We start from the raw sequence: 22,781 nt of genomic DNA, 5'->3' as shown, positions 1-22,781 counted from the left end.
GATATTAAAACTATCGAGCTATAAAACCATTTAGGACAAAACAAATTAGTAATCACATAACTAAGCAAGTGGAGTGGAGTGCAGTTGTTACTTCCTTTATAGTACTCCATGCACATGGGAAGAGTTCGATTCCCTTAAGTACCCTTCCCAAGTCACCTAGGATAGAGTAATTAACAATGGCAAAAATAAATTATTTTTTGGATTATTTTTTAACACAAAAAAATTTTGCATTTTTTGTTTTTTGTCAATATTTTTGTGGATTATTGATTCGTCATGACAAAAGAAATCTAAAAATTAATATCAAAACCCAATTTTCTTTTAATAAATACAAAGATAAGTCACTTATTGGCTTATTTAGCAAAAAAAGAAAAAGAAAAAGAAAAAGAAGAAGCCTGATCCAAATAATTTAGCAAGTATTGATCAGTTCAGTCCTCTATTAAATTTAAATGACACTAACAGAACACTTTGTGGTTCTTTTATTGAAAACAAAGGACTCTATTTGGTTTGGATTTTGAGAAAGGTTTTCGGGATAATGAAAGGACAGAAATAGATAAAAAAAAATTAAAATTAAAATTAAAAGACAAAGTTATCGAAGACTGCGCCCAAAACAAAAGGATTGAGTCTCTGGACCCGAACCAAACACAGTCAGATAGTAGTGCATGCCACATGTCAATATGGTGACGTGGAAAGCATATCTACAATTAGGGCCCCTTTTTTAGTTGCTTGATAAACGGAAAGCATGTAAATGGGATATGTATGTGATGTATATAAAGCGGGCCCAAAACGACTTGGGTAATAGAGTGACATGTCTCGTAAAACGAAAAAAAATTTATGACTGGCCTAGCACAAATTGAAAAATCATATTACCATAATGTTCCATCGGAATCGAATAACTAAAATAAGTATTTGTTTTTTCAAATTAAAGGTAATGTATTATGAGAGAATGACATGTCTCGTAAAACGATAAATAAGTACTATCTCCGTCCCAATTTAATTGTCGTTTTTGGGAGTTCATGCCATTTTTCAATTAATTATATCTTGTATAATTTATAATGTTTTAGGTGATTTTAAAAACACTGTATTATAGAACAAATCGAGATCTATCAAACAAAATTCATATTGGATATAAAATTCATTATCAATTTAAAGATGTAATTAGTTTTTTTATTCAGTTAGAATAAAACTGGGATAAGTAAATTAGGACGGAGGGAGTATACTTAAAAAAAATAAGAATCTTTATGGAACGAAGAATACTGGAGAGACCAAAAAAAAATATTGATCTTAATTTTGGTTGGAATTGTGACATGCATCTTCAATGTTCGTCATCATGCAAACCAATGGGATAACTATAAATAGTTGAAATCCAGTCATTGTTTCATTGATTCGTCCGAACCATTTATTCTGTAAGTGATTCTTGTAAAAAAATCAGATTGAATGGACATCGTTATCTAGTGAAATGAAAAATAACTTAAATATTCATTATATCCCTTATGGAAGCTTAAGTCCTCACCCTACCATTTTTTATTTCTGCTTTAATCGAATTATCCCATTATACCCGCCGTTATTCGTTATCCGTTGATCCTGATCCCGAGAATATCTCATCCATTATTCCACTTCCTCATCTAACTGTACTTTTTTTTTAAAAAAAAACGAAGAGGAGACAACATCGGAACTACCAACGGCAATTACGAAGTTGATCGGCAAAGGAAATTTCCAAGTTTTCCTAACCCAAACCTACGGACGGACGGTGAGCCGCGATAGATGGGGATCACTGATGGTGAGGGGAAGGGAAGCGGTGAAGAGTGATGATTGTAGTTCAAGCACCGGCAAAGATCTTTGCACCCTATCGTCACGAACGCCATCGCGCACTCCTACGGTCCTACCATCGCCCACGTCACCTTGTTCGTCGGACTCTCATCTTCGGAGCTAGTTCTATGGAAAAGAGAACCGTTCAAGTTCTTCCGTGAGAGAAAGAGAATGGTTCTATGCTTCCTCAAGAGAAATTATTCGATGCTTCCTTGGAATGTAGCAGGTCTGTGGAAAAAATAAATTATTCGGTGATTCTTTTGTTTTGCATACTTACCATGTTAACAAATTTATTATTTTTGTAACGATGTTCTTAACAATAACATGATCAATTCTGAGACAATATGTTTCATGGTGATTTTTTATAGAAAATATCATGATCAATTTGAATAGCCATCACGTTTCGAAATATGTCTTATGGTGCAAAAATAATTCATAAAAAATGTGGTCGATTTGAGTACGTACATGAGTTTGTGTGAAAATATCACATGATAATAATACATGGTATATTTTTAGAATTATCCCATTTTTAAGTCCACACCCTACCATTTTTTATTTCTGCTTTAATCGATTTATCCCATTATACCCACCGTTATCCGTTGACCCTAATCCCGAGAATATCTCGTCCATTATTCCACTTCCTCATCTGACTGTACTTTTAAAAAAAAAAAAAAAACGAAGAGGAGACAACATTGGAACTGCCAACGACACTTGCGAAGTTGATCGGCAAAGGAAATCTCCAAGTTTTCCTAACCCAAACCTACGGATGGATGGTGAGCGACGATAGATGGGGATCACTGATGGTGAGGGGAAGGGAAGAGGCGAAGAGCGACGGCTGTAGATCAAGCACCGGCAAAGATCTCTGCACTCGACCGCCACGTACAAACGTCATCGCCCACTCCTACCGTCGCCCTGTTTGCGGACTCTCATGCTCTGAGGTCTATGGAAAAGAGAACAATTCAGTGCTTCCTTGGGAGAAAGAGAATGGTTCAATGCTTCCTCGATAGAAATTATTCGGTGATTCCTTTGTTATGCGTATTTACCATGTTAACAAATTTATTATCTTTGTAACCATGTTTTTAACTTAGATCAATTTTGGGACAATATGTTTTATGCTGATTTTATAGAAACTAATTCATAGCAAACATGATCGATTTGAATATCCACCATGTTTCGAAATATGTCTTATGGTGCTGAAATAATTTATAAAAAAATATGGTCGATTTGAGAATACATGGTGGAGTATATTTTTAGAAATTACTCATGAATTTGCAGAATTTAATTTGGAGGATTTGAGCATCGAAAAAATGGTTGATTTGAATATCTATCATGCTCCGAACATGAAGGCATTTGCCGTCCATATTTACCTTTTACACAAACAACAAACTTCCACGACCTAAAAAAAAAACAGAATAAAGACATTGACCAAATTCTGAGACAATCTAGCCGCAATAAGCCGACTAGTGACGCCTCGTCTACACGAAGAATTAATGATTCTTGCCGATGATTGCTCAAGTGATTATTTGTAAATCGTTGAAGTCCAATCATTGTTTCATTGACTGGTCCGGCCAAACCGTTTATTCTGCAAGTGATTCTCGTAAAAAGGTCAGATATTGGACATCAATATCTACTGAAATGAAGAGTAACTAAAATATTCATTATGTCCGCTATAGATACTTAAGTTATACCGTTTAAATACTTAAGTTTCCATCCTGAATTTTAATTGAACCCCAAAATATCTTTTTTTAATGTTTGACAACCATTTTTTTATTTCTGCTTTAATCGAATAATCCCATTATACCCGCCGTTACCCGTGATCTTGATCCGAGTATATACGTTCATTATTCCACTTTCTCATTTTCTCATCTGACCGTACATTTTTTTTACAAGAAAAAAAAAACGAAGAGGAGACAACATCAAAACCGCCGTTGGCGGTTCCAAAGTTGATTGGCAGAAGGAAATCCCCTAAGTTTTCCTAACCCAAGCCTACCAACGAACAGTGAACACGCGGCGATAGATGGGAATCACTGGTGGTGAGAGAAAGGGAAGAGGCGAAGAGCAACGGCTGTAGATTAAGCGCTGCTGCGCTGGTGAAGATCTCTTTGCACCTGACCGCCATGAACACCATAGCCCACTCCTACCGTCGCCATGCTCGTCGGACTCTTATGCTTGGAGATCTATGGAAAAGAGAAGGGTTCGATCAGTGCTTCCTCGAGAGAAAGAGAGAATGATTCAATGCTTCCTCCAGAGAAATTATTCGGTATTTCCTTGGAATGTAGCAGGTCCATGGAAAAAAATATATATATTCGGTGATTCCTTTGTTTTGCATATTTACCATGTTTACGAATTTATTATTTATGTAACCATGTTCTTAACTTAGATCAATTCTGAGACAATATGTTTGATGGTGATTTTTTAGAAAATAACATTATCGACTTAAATAGCCACCATGTTTCGAAATGTCTTATGGTGCTGAAATAATTCATAAAAAATGTGGTCGATTTGAGTATATGCATGAGTTTGTGTGAAAATATCTCATGATAATATATGGTATATTTTTAGAAATGATGAATTTGTTGTCGTTATTGAGCCTAAATTTTCATGGAGAATTTGCAAAAATTAATCATAGAGTATTTGAGTATAAAAACATTGTCGATTTGAATATCCACCATGTTTCAAAATATATGAAAGATAATAAATTGAAAGATAGTTGTAATTTTTTATTTTTTATTTTGACAAAAGAGATATATGCACTTTATCAAATGAGAGAGTTATAAATATTGGGGAGAGAGAGAGAGAGAGAGAGAGAGAGAGAGAGAGAGAGAGAGAGAGAGAGAGAGAGAGAGAGAGAGAGAGAGAGAGAGAGAGAGAGAGAGAGAGAGAGAGAGAGAGAGAGAGAGTGTGTGTGTGTGTTTGTGTGTGTGTGTGAATTAATAATGACAAAATGGAGTATTCAACTAATTTAAGAATGAGAACATAAGTATTCAAAGTATGACTTACTAAATAAGTTCTCTAAATAGGATATCTATTTAATTTCTTCTTAAATGAACCATTTCGAATGGACAACCAAAATAAAACCATTAGTTGCTTTTTATGTAAATATGATCAAACAACTCTTTACTAATGTTTGATCAACCTGCTTTTTTCATGAATGACTTTCATTTCGAAGGTCTACAAATGAACGGCTCATGAAATAAATAAAATTATGGTAGGTCTCATTTTACATCACCTCAAAGAGAATCTAAACACATGTTTCATGCGATCACTTCAAAATTTCAAGACCCCGTTCCAGAACATCTTCTTAAAACGTATTCTCTCTGTCCTAAATTGTTTGTCTGGTCCGCAAAACGGAGACTAAAAAATAATACATTTCTCTCAAGAAAAAATTCAAATTTTTTTTATAAATTAAAAAAACTCATCGATATCTAGTAAATTGTTAAAAAAAACTTTTACAGTAATTTTTCTTGCAAAAATTGTATTATTTTTACGTCCTTGTTTTTCGGACCGGACAAACATTATGAAAGGGAGGGAGTAAGTACTTATTTCACATTTTCAAACTCAAAAATAATATATATGAAAAATAATTTTTTATTTTTTTTGCATCATATAAAAGATCTCATCGAGATCTTTCAAACAAGATCCATATTGTATATTTTTAGATTTCAGTAAGCCTACTATTTTTAAACTTGAAATTACCTTATTAAAAAATAATAACTTATTTCCTGTTCAAGTCACTTCTTTATTCACCAATATACGCAGCCATGAATCCAAGTCAATGATCACACATTATAAATTAAACCCAACTAGCATGCATTCTAGATCCGGAGTCATCATTTCAATTGCAACTTGCAAGGAAAATGACAAAAATGGAGGGTCTGGTGAAATGCTCTGCAAATTATGTTCCCCTCTCTCCTATAAGCTTCTTAGAGCGAGCAGCTTTTGTTTATGGTGACAAGGCCTCCATTATATATGGAAACACAAGGTATTCGTGGAGGGAGACTCATGGGAGATGTCTCCGGCTCGCGTCGGTTCTATCTCAGATGGGTCTTAAACGCGGAGACGTTGTAAGTTTACGAAAACCGTGAATATTAAACGAACTTTCTTGCTGAAGTAACTTTCCGACCCTTTGTTTTTAGGGATCTTATAATATAAAAAAACAAAGTAACTTTCTTGCCGAAGTCATCAAAATGAGAAAAACTTTTTACGGCGAAACCGTGAATCTACTATACGGCGCTCAATCGCGCGCATCCAAAAGTGTTTTGGATGGTCCGAATTTTGGAAAAACTATTCTCTTGAATAGTTTTTTTTCAACTCGGACCATTAATTGCCGAAACAGACGACTGAGATTGTATGGAGCCGTGAATGACTTATTCACAGCAACATCAAAATATAATACTATTGCATAAAAAAAATTTATGGTTGTGTCTCAAGAATGTCTAGATCAGTTTATGCGCATGTCAACTAATCCTCTCTTCGGTTCGGTCAAAAATAGGGGCCATCCACGCCAGAACTAGTAAATTCACAAGAAATTACTTTCTTGGGGGCAATCGCATGAATTGAATTCTAGTGAATTGTGCGGGGAGCAAATCTACCAACTAACCAGACTAGCCCTTGAGACTAAACCATTTGTATCTTAGCCAATTGTGTTGTTTAATTTTGCATGTACTATGTAATTTTAGAAGCATGTGACAACGTAGTCGACACCCCTTTTTTTGGTTACGTGAAAAGGTTGCAGCTTTGGCTCCAAACGTCCCAGCGCTTTACGAGTTGTACTTCGGAGTTCCAATGGCAGGGGCAGTCCTTTCTGCCCTTAACACAAGGCTTGACGCGCCCATGTTAGCATTGTTATTACAAGAATTGGAGGCCAAAATAATTTGTGTGGACTATCAATATGTCCAAATTGTCCTCAAAGCTTTAGAGCTGATCTCCCCCGCCAAAGCCAAATCACTGTTTCTTGTTGTCATCCGAGACAGCAGTCAAGGGGCATTTTCGACCACACAAGAAGTTCCACAACGTAGTTTGGATTACGATAGGCTTCTTGAAATGGGAAAACATGATTTTGAGATCGTAAGCCCAATAGACGAATGTGATCCAATCACGGTGAATTACACTTCTGGTTCAACTGGGACTCCTAAAGGTGCAGTGTACAGCCACAGAGCTGTCTATCTCAACTCGATTGCTCAAATTTTCCGTTTTGAAATGAGCGCAAAGACGGTGTTTTTGTGGACAGTAGACATGTTCCGCTGCAGCGGGTGGTGCTTCACTTGGGCAGTGGCAGCTTTGGGAGGGACAAATATCTGTCTTAGAAATGTCACAGCTAAAGCCATCTTTGACTCAATATTTATCCACAAGGTGATGTTGAATGATTTCATACTCTAAACTCCAATAGTCCATTTCATTTATCGATCTTGCTATTGTCAGCCCAGATTGTCAGTTCACTGGACTTACAATAAACATACTAGAAGACAAGGAAAATACGTATTTCTGTGCACTTTTTACACCCTTTAATACACATTCACACACTTATTATTGTCAGTCCATTGGACTGATTTTAGAATTTTCCTTCATTTATTAGTCCTTTAATTTATCTTTTTAGTATTTTCTTAATAATGTAGTGTAATTAACAGGTGACACATTTATGTGGTGCACCCACCATCTTGAACATCATTGCAGAAGCCCCCTTCGCCAGTCACCGGCCACTTGCCACAAAGGTGGATTTAATGATTGCCGGAGCATTGCCACCACTTGAAATTTTGAACAATGTTCATAAATTGGGATTCAATGTTTCTCAAGCATATGGAATGACAGAAGCCCTCGGCCTTGTGACCGTAAGATCTTTGGAGTTTGATCAATATGATCGCGTTAGCATAAAAGGTCGCGACGAGCTTCACAATGTGGTAATGGAAGGGGTTGATGTAAAAGACCCGACGACAATGAGAAGCATGCCGGCTGATGGGAAAACTATTAGTGAGGTGATGTTGAGGAGCAATACCATGATGTTGGGATACCTTAAAAACTTACAAGGAACTCAAGATGCATTCAAAAATGGGTGGTACGGTACAAGGGACCTTGGAGTTCGGGACCCCGATGGTCACATAAGAATCAAAGACCGGGCAGCGAACGCTATTGTCAATTGTGAAGGCAATGCTATAAGCACACTTGAAATTGAGGCTGTGTTGGCTAGTCATCCGGCGGTTGAGGCGACGGCTGTTGTCGGAAGGCCAGATGAGCAGTTAGGAGAGAGTCCCTGTGCTTTTGTCAAATTGAAGGAGGGCCGTACGACAAGTAGCCAAGATATTATTGAATTTTGTGGGGTTAGATTACCAAATTATATGGTGCCTGGGAGTGTCGTTTTCGGGGATTTGCCAGTAAATTCAACTGGAAAAATACTTAAATTTGTTCTCAAAGAGAAGGCCAAAGATTTGGGTAGTCTTTGTGTTGGATTAACTGCTGTAAAACAAGAACGGACTACCTCGAAGTTCTGCTATTGAAATACAGAATACCAAATTGTTGAACGACGTTTGGGTTGAGTCGCGGACTAGGTCGCTCTCTTTAAGACGTTTAGCAGCTTTGCCCAGATTGTGCAAGCAATTCTTCAATGCCCCGCCGTGCCCAGGATAAATCAGCCCAGAGTTCACCATCTCTGCTCGGCCTTCCTTGCACGGAGGAAAACCGAAAACAAAACACACAATCGACCTATTGCTCGAATTCAGAAAACATTTTAAGAGTGGAAGAGAGAGTAGGTTTTTTTCTGTATTGAAACTAATTCTAAAAAGCTGAATTTATAGGAGGAGGAGGAGCGGGCTATGGTCACGGTTTTTGGAAAACAAATCAAATCCCGCTAAATATGCACACTTTTTTAATCAACTCGAAATCAAACAAACTTTTCTTAACTAGCAAGAGCTTTCCATTTCGAAAAAGATTTGATTGACTAAAAATTCTGTAAAAAACATTTAAGAATTTTAGCAAAACGTGGGCTTAACAATAGTACGTGCGTGAGGCTCAAATCTCGGATAACCCATGACGCACACCCGGTTAACTGATTCTCGAATCAGTTTTTCCAAATTGCCTTGGGCCACGGCCTATTTTTCCGAGCACGCGAGACCTCTTCTTGAGTCCTCATTCACAAACCCACTAGTGTGCAAAGTCATTTAAGATGAAAAGGAATTTTGTAACTGGGCAATGTGGGACAAGAGGCAAACATAATGTTTTATAAATATACACCAAAGTCCCAACAATCCCCCACTTGTATTTTTAAAACAAAATATTTGAGCAAAGGTATAAAGATGTGCATAAGTAAAGGTGTCTTTTGACTTGAACCATTACATAGTGATAGTGCTTTAGATAGTAACTAGAGTGACTTGTGATCTTGAACTCCAAGTTTGAGAGCACTACACACACAACTCTACTAATGTGTAATGTTTAAAGCCAGCACTTTATGACCATGTGCTTATATCCAAGTTTCATGAATGACCTAGAGAATTTCCTCAAATTCTCCCGAGAAGCAGCCACACTTCAACATTCATATAGGTAAGTCTATCAAGAGTACTCCTATAGTCTAGGTACTCCACTCCACATAGAGCTATAGAACTCATTAAGTGTTAAAAAATAACACAACCTCTTTCGCTGCAGGATGTCATGCTTCTTATGGATGGACTTGGAGTGTAACTCCTTGTAGCATGATTCTTACCATATCACCATGTGACTCGTTTTTCCCTTTGAACTTATTTCTTGGGATCTCCAGTCTATAGGTTGGGTATCCATCACAAGTGACTCATTTCTCAATGGGCTTTAGCCCCATCCCTTTCGAGGTGTTCCACACCTTCCCTCGAGCTAATTCTTTCGTCAAAGGATTAGCCAAGTTCTCAACTGACCGTACATAATCCACTCTAACAGCCCCATTAGAAAGCAAATCTCTAACCGTGCTATGTTTACGATGTATTTGTCGTTTCTTACCGTTGAAAAAATGGTTCTAAACTTTTGCAATAGCCGTGGTACTATCGCAATGGATTAGTATGGCCGGTATCAGTTTTTCCCATAAAGGAATCTCTGACAGGAGGTTTCTCAACCAAGTTGCCTCCTCACTAGCCATAGCTAGCGCTATCATCTCAGACTCCATAATGGATTGCGCCAAAATAGTTTGTTTCTTCGACTTCCAAGAGATTGCACCTCTTACTATGTTGAATACATACCCACTAGTTGCTTTGGAGTCATCCGAAAGGGTGTTCCAATCGGCATCACTATATCCTCTAGAACAATGGGAAACTTCTGATAGTGTAATCCAAGGTTCATAGTTCTTTTCAGATACCGCATGAGCTTCTCAATAGCAAACCAATGCTCCATTCCTGGCCTGCTAGTAAACCTGCAAAATACCCCCACTGCATAAGCAATATCTGGTCTCGTGCAATCACAAGCATAACGAAGACTGCCAATAATGCTTGCATACTCAGATTGTCTAACACTGTCTCCAGTGTTCTTAAACAATTTAATACTATGATCAAAAGGAGTGCAATCAGGTTTACAGTCAAAGTAATTGTATTTCTTCAAGATCTTTTCAATATAATGTGACTAATCAAGAGAAATTTCATTTGCAGATTTAGTAACTTTAACTCCGAGAATTACACTAGCCTCCCCCAAATCCTTCATGTCAAAATTTTGGCTAGGCAATAATTTGGTTTCATTCAAGACAGATATGCTTGAACCAAATATCAAAAGGTCATTCAGATACAAACAAATAATAGTGCATGCATGATCATCAGACTTGTAATATATGCATTTATCACTCTCATTGACTTTGAAACCATTTGAAACAACTAGACTGTCAAACTTTTCATGCCACTGCTTTAGAGCTTGTTTTAAGGCCATAAAGAGATTTAACTAATCTACACACCTTGTGTTCTTGACCATGGACAACAAATCCTTCGGGTTGATCCATATAAATCTCTTCTTCTAAGTCTCCATTTAAAAAAGCAGTTTTAACATCCATTTGATGTACGACTAAGTTATGAACAGCAGCTATGGCAATCAAGACTCGGATAGAAGTAATCCTTGTCACAGGAGAGTAGGTATCGAAAAAATCTATGTTCCCCCTTTGCCTATATCCCTTAGCTACGAGTGTAGCTTTATATTTATCCACAGAACCATCAGGTTTCAATTTCTTTTTAAGCACCGATTTGTAACCTATTGCTTTGCAGCCCTGTGGTAAGTCTACTAATTCCCAAGTTCTATTGGACTCTAACGAGTCCATTTCATCATTTATGGCTTCTTGCCAAAAATCAGCGTCTGGGGAAGTCAATGCCTCATTAACAGTAGTGGGGTCCTCTTCCAAAGAGAATGCAAAGTTAGGACCAAAGTCTTTAGCGATTCGAGCTCTCTTGCTCCTCCTCGGTTCAATCTCAGTGTCCCTAGAGTTCTCGTTTCTAGATTCTTCTAATCTAGGAACGCTACTAGTAGCCCACTATTTCTAGATTTAAATGGGAATTTTTCTTCATAAAAATCAGCATCTATAGATTCTATGATCACCTGATTGTTAATATTTGTAGACACCTTATTTTGGGTTGTTCAGATTAGTTTACTTACAGTCTTTGATTCCCCGATGATGATTAAGGTCAAGAATATCCTGAGGTTGTTATTGTATTTGAGCTTTGAGCATTTTGAAACCTCATTCAAACCCTTTCAAAGCCCTTCAAGCCAGGACCAAATGGCCTTAGCAAAACCCTACTTGCTTACGCCAATACTGTGCTGGCTTGCACTGGTAAACTGCCACGTGTCAGTCATCGACCGTTGACTCAATTACCACAGGCGCACACAGGTATAGGGATGGCGTACGCCAGTCAAACATCACTATTCAACCACGTGCTCAAGACTTTTACGGCCACCCAGTACGATGAACAGTTTCCTGATGATTGTAATCGTGCAGGGTTGTTCCCCTTTCTCTCCTACATCTTCCATCACCTAGTCCCATGCATTTAATGCATGGGAGGCTCCTTCCTTAACCCAACCAGCCCTTAACCCCAACTGATCACCCCTCTCTTCAGTCACTCTTTAGCTATAAATACCCCCCTTGCATTTATATGCAAGGGGTTCACAAATATTAACCACCATTAAGAGTTGAAGTCTTTCACTCTATTTTTTTTCTTGCTTCCTCTTCTTTCATCACTTGAAAGAGCAAGCAAGGAACCTTTCTCTCCATACCACTGTACCCAATCCATTCATCACCCATCCATTAAACCTCATGCCCAAGTTCAAAACACTCCATCAACCTCTAAAACGAAGGTATACCACCTTTGTGAGTATTTCTGTTCTGACCCCTGAGGGGGCTGGCAGGGTCAAGGCTGGTAATCAATACCAGTGTTGGCCCTAAAGCTAGCAAGGTTTCAAGGATTGTGAGAGGTGATAAATGGCACACGCCAGTGACACTAAGCCGTACACCAGTAATGGTAGTACGTGCAAAACTGGCATGGGGATCATTGATCATCCATTTTATGCTTTCTTTTCATATTGATACCTTGCTGCATGCTAATAACCAGTCTACTGCTTTCTGTATGTTAGAACTATGTAGTAGGTTACATGTTATTTCTTCTTTAGGAGGCCACTGGAATCCTTTTGGTCATGTTCCAGAGCCCAGATGATACAAAGCCAAAGTACTGGACAGGAGTCATAACTGGCGTACGTCTTCCTGTTACTGGCGTACGACAGTTAGAACAAGGTCCAGTGGCTTGGCCCTTGCACAGTAGCTCAGTCTTGGCCTTTGTTTATTTCCCCATACTGTTTATGGGGTGTCTGCTTATTCTCATGGCTCAAAGTCATTTTATCTATCTGTAACCGTTTAATGCTTATTTTATAAACTGTGTAGTTTGTCCTGGGTGTGCACTGGTCCTTTTCAGAGCCCAGAGGGTTGAAAGGAAAAGATGTGGGCTTAGACCTACTAGCGCACGCCAATAGTGAGGTAGAGTACGCAGGTCATCCCTGTATGCAGTGGCGTAGCCAGTGCATACAGATTTGTTCCTGCGTGCCTTGTTTCACATCAACGTGCTCCAGTTTGTTTAAATGCTCACAGGTACTTGTTCTCAATCTATTACATCTCTTCAAAGTGACAGTCCTTCCAGAAGTGAACTTCAAATCAACCTCACAAGTACCAAGAATCTTAGTGGTGTGGGAGTCTCCCAACAACACTTTCTTATCATCAGCCTCAGAATACTTTTTGAACAAGGAGCGATCATAACAGGCATGGCGAGAAGCGCCATTGTCTATCCACCACCCTTCTGATCCACTTATCAGATTAACCTCTGATATCATAGCAACTAGTAGGAGTGTTCAAGAAAACCGCCCGAACCGTAAAACCGGTCTGATCCAGACCAGACCGTCTTATTTGGTCCGGTTTTGCAGTTCTACGGTCAGGTTATGGTTCCAAAAAAATAAGAACCGTTAATTTTGGTTCGGTTACTGGTTCTCAATTAATAAACCGTGGTTAGAACCGAACCGGACCGTTTAAAACTAAGATAAATATAGACATACATATGTGTGTAATTAAATATGTATTTGAATTTGGTAGGTTAATATTTTCCTTACTAAACTTAATTTATTTAGAGATGAAGTTTCATTTATTAGGAAAGTTTTTATTTTCTTCCTTCCTTTCCTATTCCAATAGATTATCTTCTTATTTCTTTAATTTTATGAGTTCATATTTTGTGAATAAGTATTTGGATGCTTATTGGATAGAAGCGGAATCGAACCAAAATCGGATCGGTCTTGCGGTTTGGTTCTGGTTAGGTTCCATGCATATATTGGTTAGGTTCTGGTTTCTAATTTTCTAGAACCGTCTGAAATGGTCCAGTTACTGGTTTTCTAGAGAACCGGACCAATCCGGACCGTGTACACCCCTAGCCACTAGTGGTTCTCCATCCACCAGGTTCGCCTGTGGAGATCATTGATCATCCATTTTATACTTTCTTTTCATATTGATACCTTACTGCATGCTAATAACCAGTCTACTGCTTTCTGTATGTTAGAACTATGTAGTAGGTTACATGTTATTTCTTCTTTAGGAGGCCACTGGAATCCTTTTGGTCATGTTCCAGAGCCCAGATGATACAAAGCCAAAGTACTGGACAGGAGTCATAACTGGCGTACGTCTTCATGTTACTGGCGTACAACAGTTAGAACAAGGTCCAGTGGCTTGGCCCTTGCACAGTAGCTCAGTCTTGGCCTTTGTTTATTTCTCCACACTGTTTATGAGGTGTCTGCTTATTCTCATGGCTCAAAGTCATTTTATCTGTCTATAACCGCTTAATGCTTATTTTATAAACTGTGTGGTTTGTCCTGGATATGCACTGGTCCTTTTTAGAGCCCAGAGGGTTAAAAGGAGAAAATGCGGGCTTAGACCTACCAGCGCACGCCAGTAGTGAGGTAGAGAACGCAGGTCATCCCTGTATGCAGTGGCGTAGCCAGTGCATACAGGTTTGTTCCCGCGTGCCTTGTTTTACATCAGCGTGCTCCAGTTTGTTTAAATGCTCACAGGTACTTGTTCTCAATCTATTACATCTGTTTAGATCAAACATCCATCACATTTTTGTCATATAATGCAACTTCTTGTAGTTTTAAATCCCCTTAACTGTTCCCCCACTTTGATTGGCTAAAAAAAATGATTAATGAGAGAAAAACGTTTTACAAAATATCTGAGTAGAGACCGATCTCCGGATTGGGCAAGAAGGGTGCCATAAAACCCTTCCCCTCTCGTAACCTGGCTCCCGAACCTCAGATATCGAAGGTGACGACGAACCACTCTATGCCTTTTCAAAATCAAGCAACGTAGCAAACATTTCAAGTTCTGTTCCTTGGGTGCATGCCGCAAAATCTGAGTGGCGACTCTGAATTGTAGCGTTTCGCCGTGCTTTTCCAAAAAGGGCGCACCCGATTTTATATACGAAAATGGAATTTTCGGGGTGTGTGCCCACAATATCAAAGAACTTATATGCTTTACTATTTACAGCATAACCAATAAAAATGCATTCATAAGCTCTACTCGTAAGTTTTGACCTTTTCGAGTTAGGAATACGAACATATGCTAAACAACCCCAAACTTTAAAATATGACACGTTGAGCTTCTTGTTTTTCCACAATTCATAAGGTGAAATCAAAGACTTAGAATTAGGAATTCTATTCAGCACCATAACATACAATCAATAAAATTTCACCCCACCAATGTGAAGCTGCACCTGAACAAAGCATAATCGCAACTACAAGTTCACACAAAGTTTGATTCTTGCGTTCAGCCTTTCCATTCATTTCGGGTGAATATGGAGCAGTTTTCTCATGAATAATACCAGTAGAGTTCTAAAATGCAATGAACTCATTTGAATCATACTCAGTGCCTCTATCACTACGGAGTCTATTAATCTTTCTTTGGAACTGGTTTTCGACCTCATTAAAAAAGATTTTAAACATATCAAATGCTTCACTCTTATGCTTCATCAAATACACAGAGGTGTAATTCGAATGATCTTCAATAAACGTGATAAAGTATCGATGTCCATTTCTAGTGAGAACTCCATCTAATTCACACATATCAAAATGGATCAAATTTAACAATTCGGTCTCCTTAAAAGTTGATTTATGAGGCTTCTTTGTGATCTTAGCCTTGCTACATGGTTCACATTTTTCAAAATCATTTAAGGAGATATTAGGAATAAAACCTAAGTTGCTCATATTTTTAATCAGTTTTTTGTTAACATGACAAAGTCTAGCATGCCACATATTATTAACATAACAAGCAATGTAAGAAGAAGATGCACTTTTATTCATATCAATAGTAAGTTTAAACATGCCATCAGATGCATAACCCTTTCCAACAAACATGCCATTTTTAGTAAGAGTATACTGATTTGCTCCTATAGTCTGGGTAAATCCGGCCTTAATGAGGAGGTAGCCGGATACAAAATTCTTCCTCATTTCTGGAGTGTGTAGGGCTTTCTTCAGAGTGATAGTCCTTCTAGAAGTGAACTTCAGATCAACCTCACCAGTATCAAGAACCTTAGTGATGTGGGAGTCTCCCAACAACACTTTCTTATCATCAGCCTCAGAATACTTTTTGAACAATGAGCGATCATAACAGGCATGGCGAGAAGCGCCATTGTCTATCCACCACCCTTCTGATCCACTTATCAGATTAACCTCTGATATCATAGCCACTAGTGGTTCTCCATCCACCAGGTTCGCCTGTGGAGCACGACGCCTGGGGTTCTTGCAATTTCTTGCCATATGACAAGGCTTGTTACAGTTGTAACACATAAATTGGACAAAGTCCGTATTTCGAGCCTGGCCTCCAGAAGGGGGTAACTTCTTGTTCTGATTCAATTTTTCGTTCCGGTTCTGGTTCTGATTTGGCTTCGTGATTCCTCCATTCAGCTTGAGCACAGCCGAACTGTGGTTCTTTTTGTTTGCAACAAAGAGAACCTCATCCTTCTGATCCTATTTTCAAGCCTCCTCCTCAATACGAAGTCGAACAATCAAGCTTTCCATAGAAAAATCTTTTGACTTGTGACGGAGATCCTTTTTAAAGTCTTTCCAACTATGAGGCAGTTTATCAATAAGAACAGCAACCTGAAATTGTTCACAAATAGACATGCTCTCAGTAAGAATTTCCTGTGCAATTTTCTGTAAATCGTGTGCCTGGGAAACCACGGATTTTTCATCAACCATAGAAAACTTCAAGTAATGACTAACAGCATATTTCTTAGTCCCAGCCTCTTCGGTATCATACTTTTTCCGGAGGGCATCCCAAAGTTCTTTAACAGTATCAAAGGTGGAATACTAATTGTAAAGCTCATCAGTCAAAGCATTCAGAATGTAGTTCTTACACAAAAAATCATCATTGGTCCATTTTGAAATCTCTTTAGTGTTTTCAGTAGTGGGGGATTTACAGCAATAGGTTTAGTCGAATCACAGTATGCAGCAAGTTTTTGAGTGGTTAGAAAAAAGAAACATCTTTTGCTTCCAAAGTTTAAAATGCAGCCCCTCAAAGTGAAAAGGTTTGTTGATATCAGTGGTGGTAACAGAGATCATGTTTTCAGAATCCATGACAGATTGACTCGTCTTAAAATTGTTGGATTAACTGCTGTAAAACAAGAACGTATTACCTCGAAGTTCTACTATTGAAATACAGAATACCAAATTGTAGAACGATGTCTGGGTTGAGTCGTAGAACGATGTCTGGGTTGAGTCGCGGACTAGGTCGCTCTCTTTAAGACGTTTCGCAGCTCTGCTCAGATTATGCAAGTAGTTCGTCAATGCTCCGCCGTCCCCAGGATAAATCAGCCCAGAATTCACCACCTCTGCTCGGCCTTCCTTGCACAGAGGAAAACTGAATACAAAACACACAATCGACCTATTGCTTGAATTCAGAAAATATTTTAAGGGTGGAAGAGAGAGTAGGTTTTTTCTGTATTGAAACCAATTCTGAAAAGCTAAATTTATAGGACTAGGAGGAGCGGGCTGTGGCCATGATTTTTGGAAAACAAATCAAATCCCGCTAATTATGCACACATTTTTAATCAACCCAAAATCAAACACGTTTTTCTTAACCAGCAAGAGCTTTCCATTTTGAAAAAGATTTGATTTACTAAAAATTTTGTAAAAAACGTTTCAAAATTTTAGCAAAACGTGGGCTTAACTATAGTACGTGCGCGAGGTTTAAATCCCGGATTTGCAGCCCCCCTCCCCCCTTGCGCGCGAATAACCCGTGACGCGCACCCGGTTAACTGATTTCCGAATCAGTTTTTCCAAATTGCCTTGGGCCACGGCCTATTTTCTCGAGCGAGTGAGACCTCTCCTTCAAGGCCCATTTTTCCGAGCTCACGAGACCTCTCCTTGGGTCCTCATTCACAAGTCCACTAGTGTGCAAAGTCATTTAAGATGGAAAGGAGTTTTGTAACTAGGCAATATGGGACAAGAGGCAAACATAATGTTTTATAAATACACACCAAAGTCCCAACACTTTGTCATTCAAATGGGCATTTGGTTGTTTGAAAAAAATTAGTCTTATCCGTTGATTGGATGGTGTACGGGTCGACCGATACCCTACTGGGCATAATGTGAATTAAGTTTACGCACCCTAATAGGAGGTGGGAAGGGAGGGATTTCGCCCTCTTGTGAGTATTTTTTCTCTCCCAATCCTAGATCTACGAGTTTTCCTCTCTTTCCTCTAGCTATCATTCTCCATCCTCCTCTTCCTCAAACCCCCCTTCCGGCCTATCCTCCACAGTGTTCGCTTCAGGTTGGGCTAGATCCGGGGACGAGATGAAGCAAGGGTGGCTCGATCTTCTGGTGAATAAGTTGCCCGATCCTAGGCGGCGGATTCTGGGGACATTGACGGTGGACGAAGGTTTTATTTCCCTGGTTTTCTTTTCATTCTTCTTTTCTTTAGCGATTGTTCTTTGTAATCTCCCTTATAGAGTGTTTCCTCCCCTTTGCAGGAAGTTTTCTTCCACTTTGCGGGTGTTTTTCGATGGTGGACTAGCGTGTTATTTCCGTGTGTGTTGTTAAATATAAGAGAAGAAATATTGAATTCGATTATTGAAACCATACAGTGAGACCTCTATTTATATAAGAGGAGAGAGCCTAACTATGGAAAGAAAATCATACTGATTAACTATGAAATAATATCATTCTAATTACAATCAAATCACAAACTCAAGATCACGATTTGATCGTGATATTATTTTGTATATGTATTTGTCCTAACATCCCCCCTCAAACTCTTGTAGGTCTACCAACTTGAGTTTGAAAAAGCCAAGAGAAACTAGGAACATCCAAGCAAAAAGAAACCAGGAGCCACCACGCCAAGCCAAGCCAAGCCAAACTGAAGTAGTTCTATGAACTTGAGTTCGAAAGAAAAGAAACAAAGAAGCCGTGAATCAAAAAGCCCCGAGCGCTCGTGGAGGAGATTGACAAAGTAACTAAGTGCCCGGCGGACGGCAACGAGGCTTAAGCCGTCCGCCAGGAGCGAATATCCACAGTGCCTAGATCTTAGAGCTCTAATGCCATGTTAAATATGAGAATAGAAATATCGAATTCGATTATTGAAACCATACAATGAGACCTCTATTTATACAAGAGGAGAAAGCCTAACTATGGAAAGAAAATCATACTGATGGACAAAGCTATGGTGGGTAGTCCTATGGTACACACTCCTTATTAGAGGGTGTACCATACGCACCATGATTTTGAACCCTTAGATTTCAAAGTGAATAATCCAAACCACCCATTTATTAAATCAATTAATAAAAATGAAAAAATGGCTTAGCAGGTAATAGGTTATTCTCTCTTCCTTGACTCTCTCTCCCTCTCTCTCATTTGTAAAATACTACAAATTATATAACATAACCATAATTGTTATGACAACACAAAAAATTGGCATTTTCTTACCACAATATGTCGTACCAAAAGAACATTTAGAATTGTGCATTCAATATACTTTATATAAAACCAATTTCTCTGTTGTAACTAAATGTACGGTTGACTTGCAACCGCGACACAATAATAACGATCAAAACCATTGATTTCGTTATATTTGTTGATTAAATAATCTACGTAATTTTTTGGCTCGATAGGGTTTTAGAAAGCCTTTTCATTGGCTTTCATCAGCACCCAAATTCAATAGTAAAAGGATTTTTTTTGTCTGATTAAGGGTCTAATGATAAGCGATCAACTTCATTCTTGTATCTAGATACATTAATTTTTTTTTGATTACGCAGTTGTCGATATCTAATTTTGGTGACAATGCTGAATATCGTATGACTTGATATTCTAACAGTTATGATCGATCATTCTAAAAATATACTCTCTAACGACGCTTAGTTATGGTATGGTATTTTGCTGATTATAACTGTCGTTAACTGAATATTCTGATTGAATTTTTTTATACGACACGTTGTGGATATGAAAACGTTAATTTATGGTGTTGTCATAACAAATTTGGTTATATTACTGAATTTATGGTTTGGTATTTTGTTGATTATAACTATCGTTAACTGAATATTCCGATTGAATTTTTTTCATACGACACGTTATGAGTATGAAAACGTCAATTTATGGTATTGTCATAACAAATTTGGTTATATTATTGAATTTATGGTATGGTATTTTGCTAATTATAACTATCGTTAATTGAACATTTCGATTGAATTTTTTATATGACACGTTGTGGGTATGAAAACGTCAATTTATGATGTTGTCATAATAAATTTGGTTATATTACTGAATTTGTGGTTTGGTATTTTGCTAATTATAACTATCGTTAACTGAACATTAATTCCGATTGATTTTTTTTATATGACACATTGTGGGTATGAAAACGTCAATTTATGGTATCATGTCATAACAAATTTGGTTATATTACTGAATTTGTGGTGTTTTGGTCTTGTTACGGAATATTTTAATCAATTTCCTTTGCTATGACAGTTGTGGGCATGAAAATACCAAATTATGGTATTATCATAATAATTATGGTTTGTTATATAATTTATAGTATTTAAATATGTTTTCTTTTGATACGACACGTTGTGGAAAGAATATGACAATTTTAGGTATTGTCATAATAAATTTGGTTATTTTACTGAATTTGTAGTATTTTACACATGTATTTTGTTTGGGTATAACTATTGTTAATTCTGTTACGACATATTTTGATTTTGTTACGAAATATCATACGTGTCAAAGAATTTTTGGTACGATTCATTGTGGTAAGATAATGCCAATTTATGGTGTTGTCATAACATTTGTGGGTAGGATTATTTAATTTGTGATATTGTACACATATATTTGGTTGGGGTACAAGTATTATGATTTCTGGTACGAATTATTATGGTTACATAATAATAATATTTTTTAACTATGGATAACCTACTAATGACATGTTCAACAGATAAATTTTAAAATAGAAGTCGTAACTAGCATAAAAATATGCATTAGAAAATCAAAAATCGTCATAATGAAAATCACAAATTGTCATAATTTAGACATACGGTATACCCTGTGCCTCATACTGATTAACTATGAAATAAAATCATCCTAATTACAATCAAATCACAATCTCAAGATCATGATTTGATCGCGATATTATTTTATATATGCATTTATTCTAACATGTGTAAGCTTAGTTTTGCCAGACGTGTTGGCAATGGTGTGATTCACTGCTTGACTTGTAAAGGATTTGGAGGATAGATGTTTATACTTGAATGACCATCGATTTTCCTATCTCTCTACTTTTTATAATCTCGGATTAATTAAGAATAAAGATTTTTCTAGAGAGAGAGAGCAGTGGTTGCCGAGAAGATGGTGTTTTTGGTTGCAAGGACTCGATCAGATTGTGGGAAATGGTAACTTCATTCAAATAATTTAGGGATCCCTTTTTTTAATTTGATCAGCAAGTATTGGCTGATTAAAAAAAAAAATAGCAAGTATTGAGTTCAGTCTTCCATTTCCATTAAAGATGACACTAACAGTACACGTTGTGGTTCTTTAGTGAAAATGAATATTCAAGTTCATGATTAATAGTAGGTGCAACTGGTGATCAATAAGGTGACATGGAAAAATCATCAAGTTGGGCTCCTTTATTAATTAGCTTGAGATAAGCGGAAAGCATATACTCATGGTGATGTAGAATTCCTTGAGATAGAAATACTGGGAAACAGTTTCACTGTGAATGATCTGCCTTTTAGTGGATTGGGTCGGGGAGAGAATTAATCGAGGTGTGAATAAGTTAGCCTGAACACATCATATATAGGCGATACTAGATTTTAACTTCAGATTCTAATGCAGATTTTAGATTTCGGATTTTAGTAGAAGTAAAGAAATATGTTTGTTACAACTGCGAGATTATGAGAATTTCATTCCTTTTTTGAGATTTTGTGTAAGCTACCCAAACCCTGTTTTCAGAATTTTGAGAATTTCTTTCCCTTTTTAGATTCTAAAAATTAGTTTCATACAATTTTCAACAAACATTCTAAACTGATTTTTTTAGAAGCTAGAATCTAAAAATCTGTCAAAATAATTTTTCGCAAACACCCACATGATTAATGTTTGTCCTCGTGCAAGCCAATGGGAAAATGTACTCCAAATCCGTACGTGATACGAACGTACTATCAAGAGATGTCCTTTGTTCGTTTTGGAATCTCAAAATTTTTGGGCATGGTCCCCAATAACTTTTTCTTTTCTATCTCTCTCCACTCATTATTCTCAAAAACCTCTCTTGAAACCTCAACCAAACCGGACCACGGTTACGATATTTATGAACGTCATGAGATTACGATACCAAACACCGAATTTATGAAACGTCACGAGATTAGGTCTCCTACCCAGCTCCATACTTTCTTCCTTACCATTATTGCAATTTGCCCGGTGAAATTAATCAAAATCCCAACAATCTAATCGCATGTAGCCATGTAGGATAGACTGATCAAACAGAAACTCTTCAAAAAAATGCAACAATCTAATCGCATGCACCATGTGGGTACCCACATGGTGGTACCCATCAACAATCCCAATCATCACGTGCCTAGATTTATTTGCTTTCTCTTCTCTCATTCCATCACTCGCTCTCCTCTTTTTCTCTTTCTAAAATCCGGACTGTCTAAAATATATTTAGACGATTAGAATCTCCGACAAGGTCTTGAGAGTGCGTGGTACCCGCCCGGACCCAAAACGCTCGTCGCTAGCTAGTGCTTGTTTGGACACCACGCATTTGCCGTCCGTATTGGCCTAATACAAACTCCGACCTTCCACGCCCTTAAAAAAAAATAAAGGAATAAAGGCATTGACCAAATTGACTAATAAGAAGAAAAATTGGTGACAACTAGCCGCAATAGCCCAGTGGCGTCCTTATCCTCACGAAGAAAATGGTTCTTTTATTTTGTCAGTATCCCTACAAACAAAAATCAACTTGTTCACAGATCGACATTCATTCTGACGAACCATGT

The 22,781-nt window shown here is 37.7% G+C and overlaps 2 protein-coding genes across 2 annotated transcripts in view; both read left to right on the top strand.

Annotated features, from left to right (window-relative positions):
* The window catches only part of LOC131303987 (butanoate--CoA ligase AAE1-like), a 37,165-nt gene extending 18,859 nt beyond the window's left edge, over positions 1 to 18,306 (top strand). The window contains exon 4 of the mRNA XM_058331073.1: positions 17,843 to 18,306. The gene's annotated coding sequence lies outside the window, so the exon portion shown is untranslated. The remainder of the gene's footprint in view (positions 1 to 17,842) is intronic.
* LOC131303988 (butanoate--CoA ligase AAE1-like) lies at positions 5,611 to 8,324 on the top strand. The gene is made up of 3 exons (XM_058331075.1): positions 5,611 to 5,870; positions 6,535 to 7,158; positions 7,434 to 8,324. The coding sequence occupies exons 1-3, from the start codon at positions 5,664 to 5,666 to the stop codon at positions 8,295 to 8,297; spliced, it is 1,695 nt and encodes a 564-aa protein (XP_058187058.1). The 5' UTR covers positions 5,611 to 5,663; the 3' UTR covers positions 8,298 to 8,324.
* Positions 18,307 to 22,781: the final 4,475 nt, after the last annotated feature.

Source organism: Rhododendron vialii, chromosome 10a (genome assembly GCF_030253575.1).
Source record: "Rhododendron vialii isolate Sample 1 chromosome 10a, ASM3025357v1".
Lineage (NCBI taxonomy): Eukaryota > Viridiplantae > Streptophyta > Magnoliopsida > Ericales > Ericaceae > Rhododendron > Rhododendron vialii.
The sequence above is the reverse complement of the archived record's forward strand: the minus strand, read 5'-3'. Positions and strand labels throughout refer to the sequence as shown.

Excerpts from the sequence above, each read along its gene's own strand:
- LOC131303988 (XM_058331075.1), top strand. The coding sequence starts at position 5,664 with ATGACAAAAATGGAGGGTCTGGTGAAATGCTCTGCAAATTATGTTCCC. Across the intron at positions 5,871-6,534 it reads GTCTTAAACGCGGAGACGTT|GTTGCAGCTTTGGCTCCAAA; the intron begins GTAAGTTTACGA and ends TTACGTGAAAAG. Across the intron at positions 7,159-7,433 it reads ACTCAATATTTATCCACAAG|GTGACACATTTATGTGGTGC; the intron begins GTGATGTTGAAT and ends TGTAATTAACAG.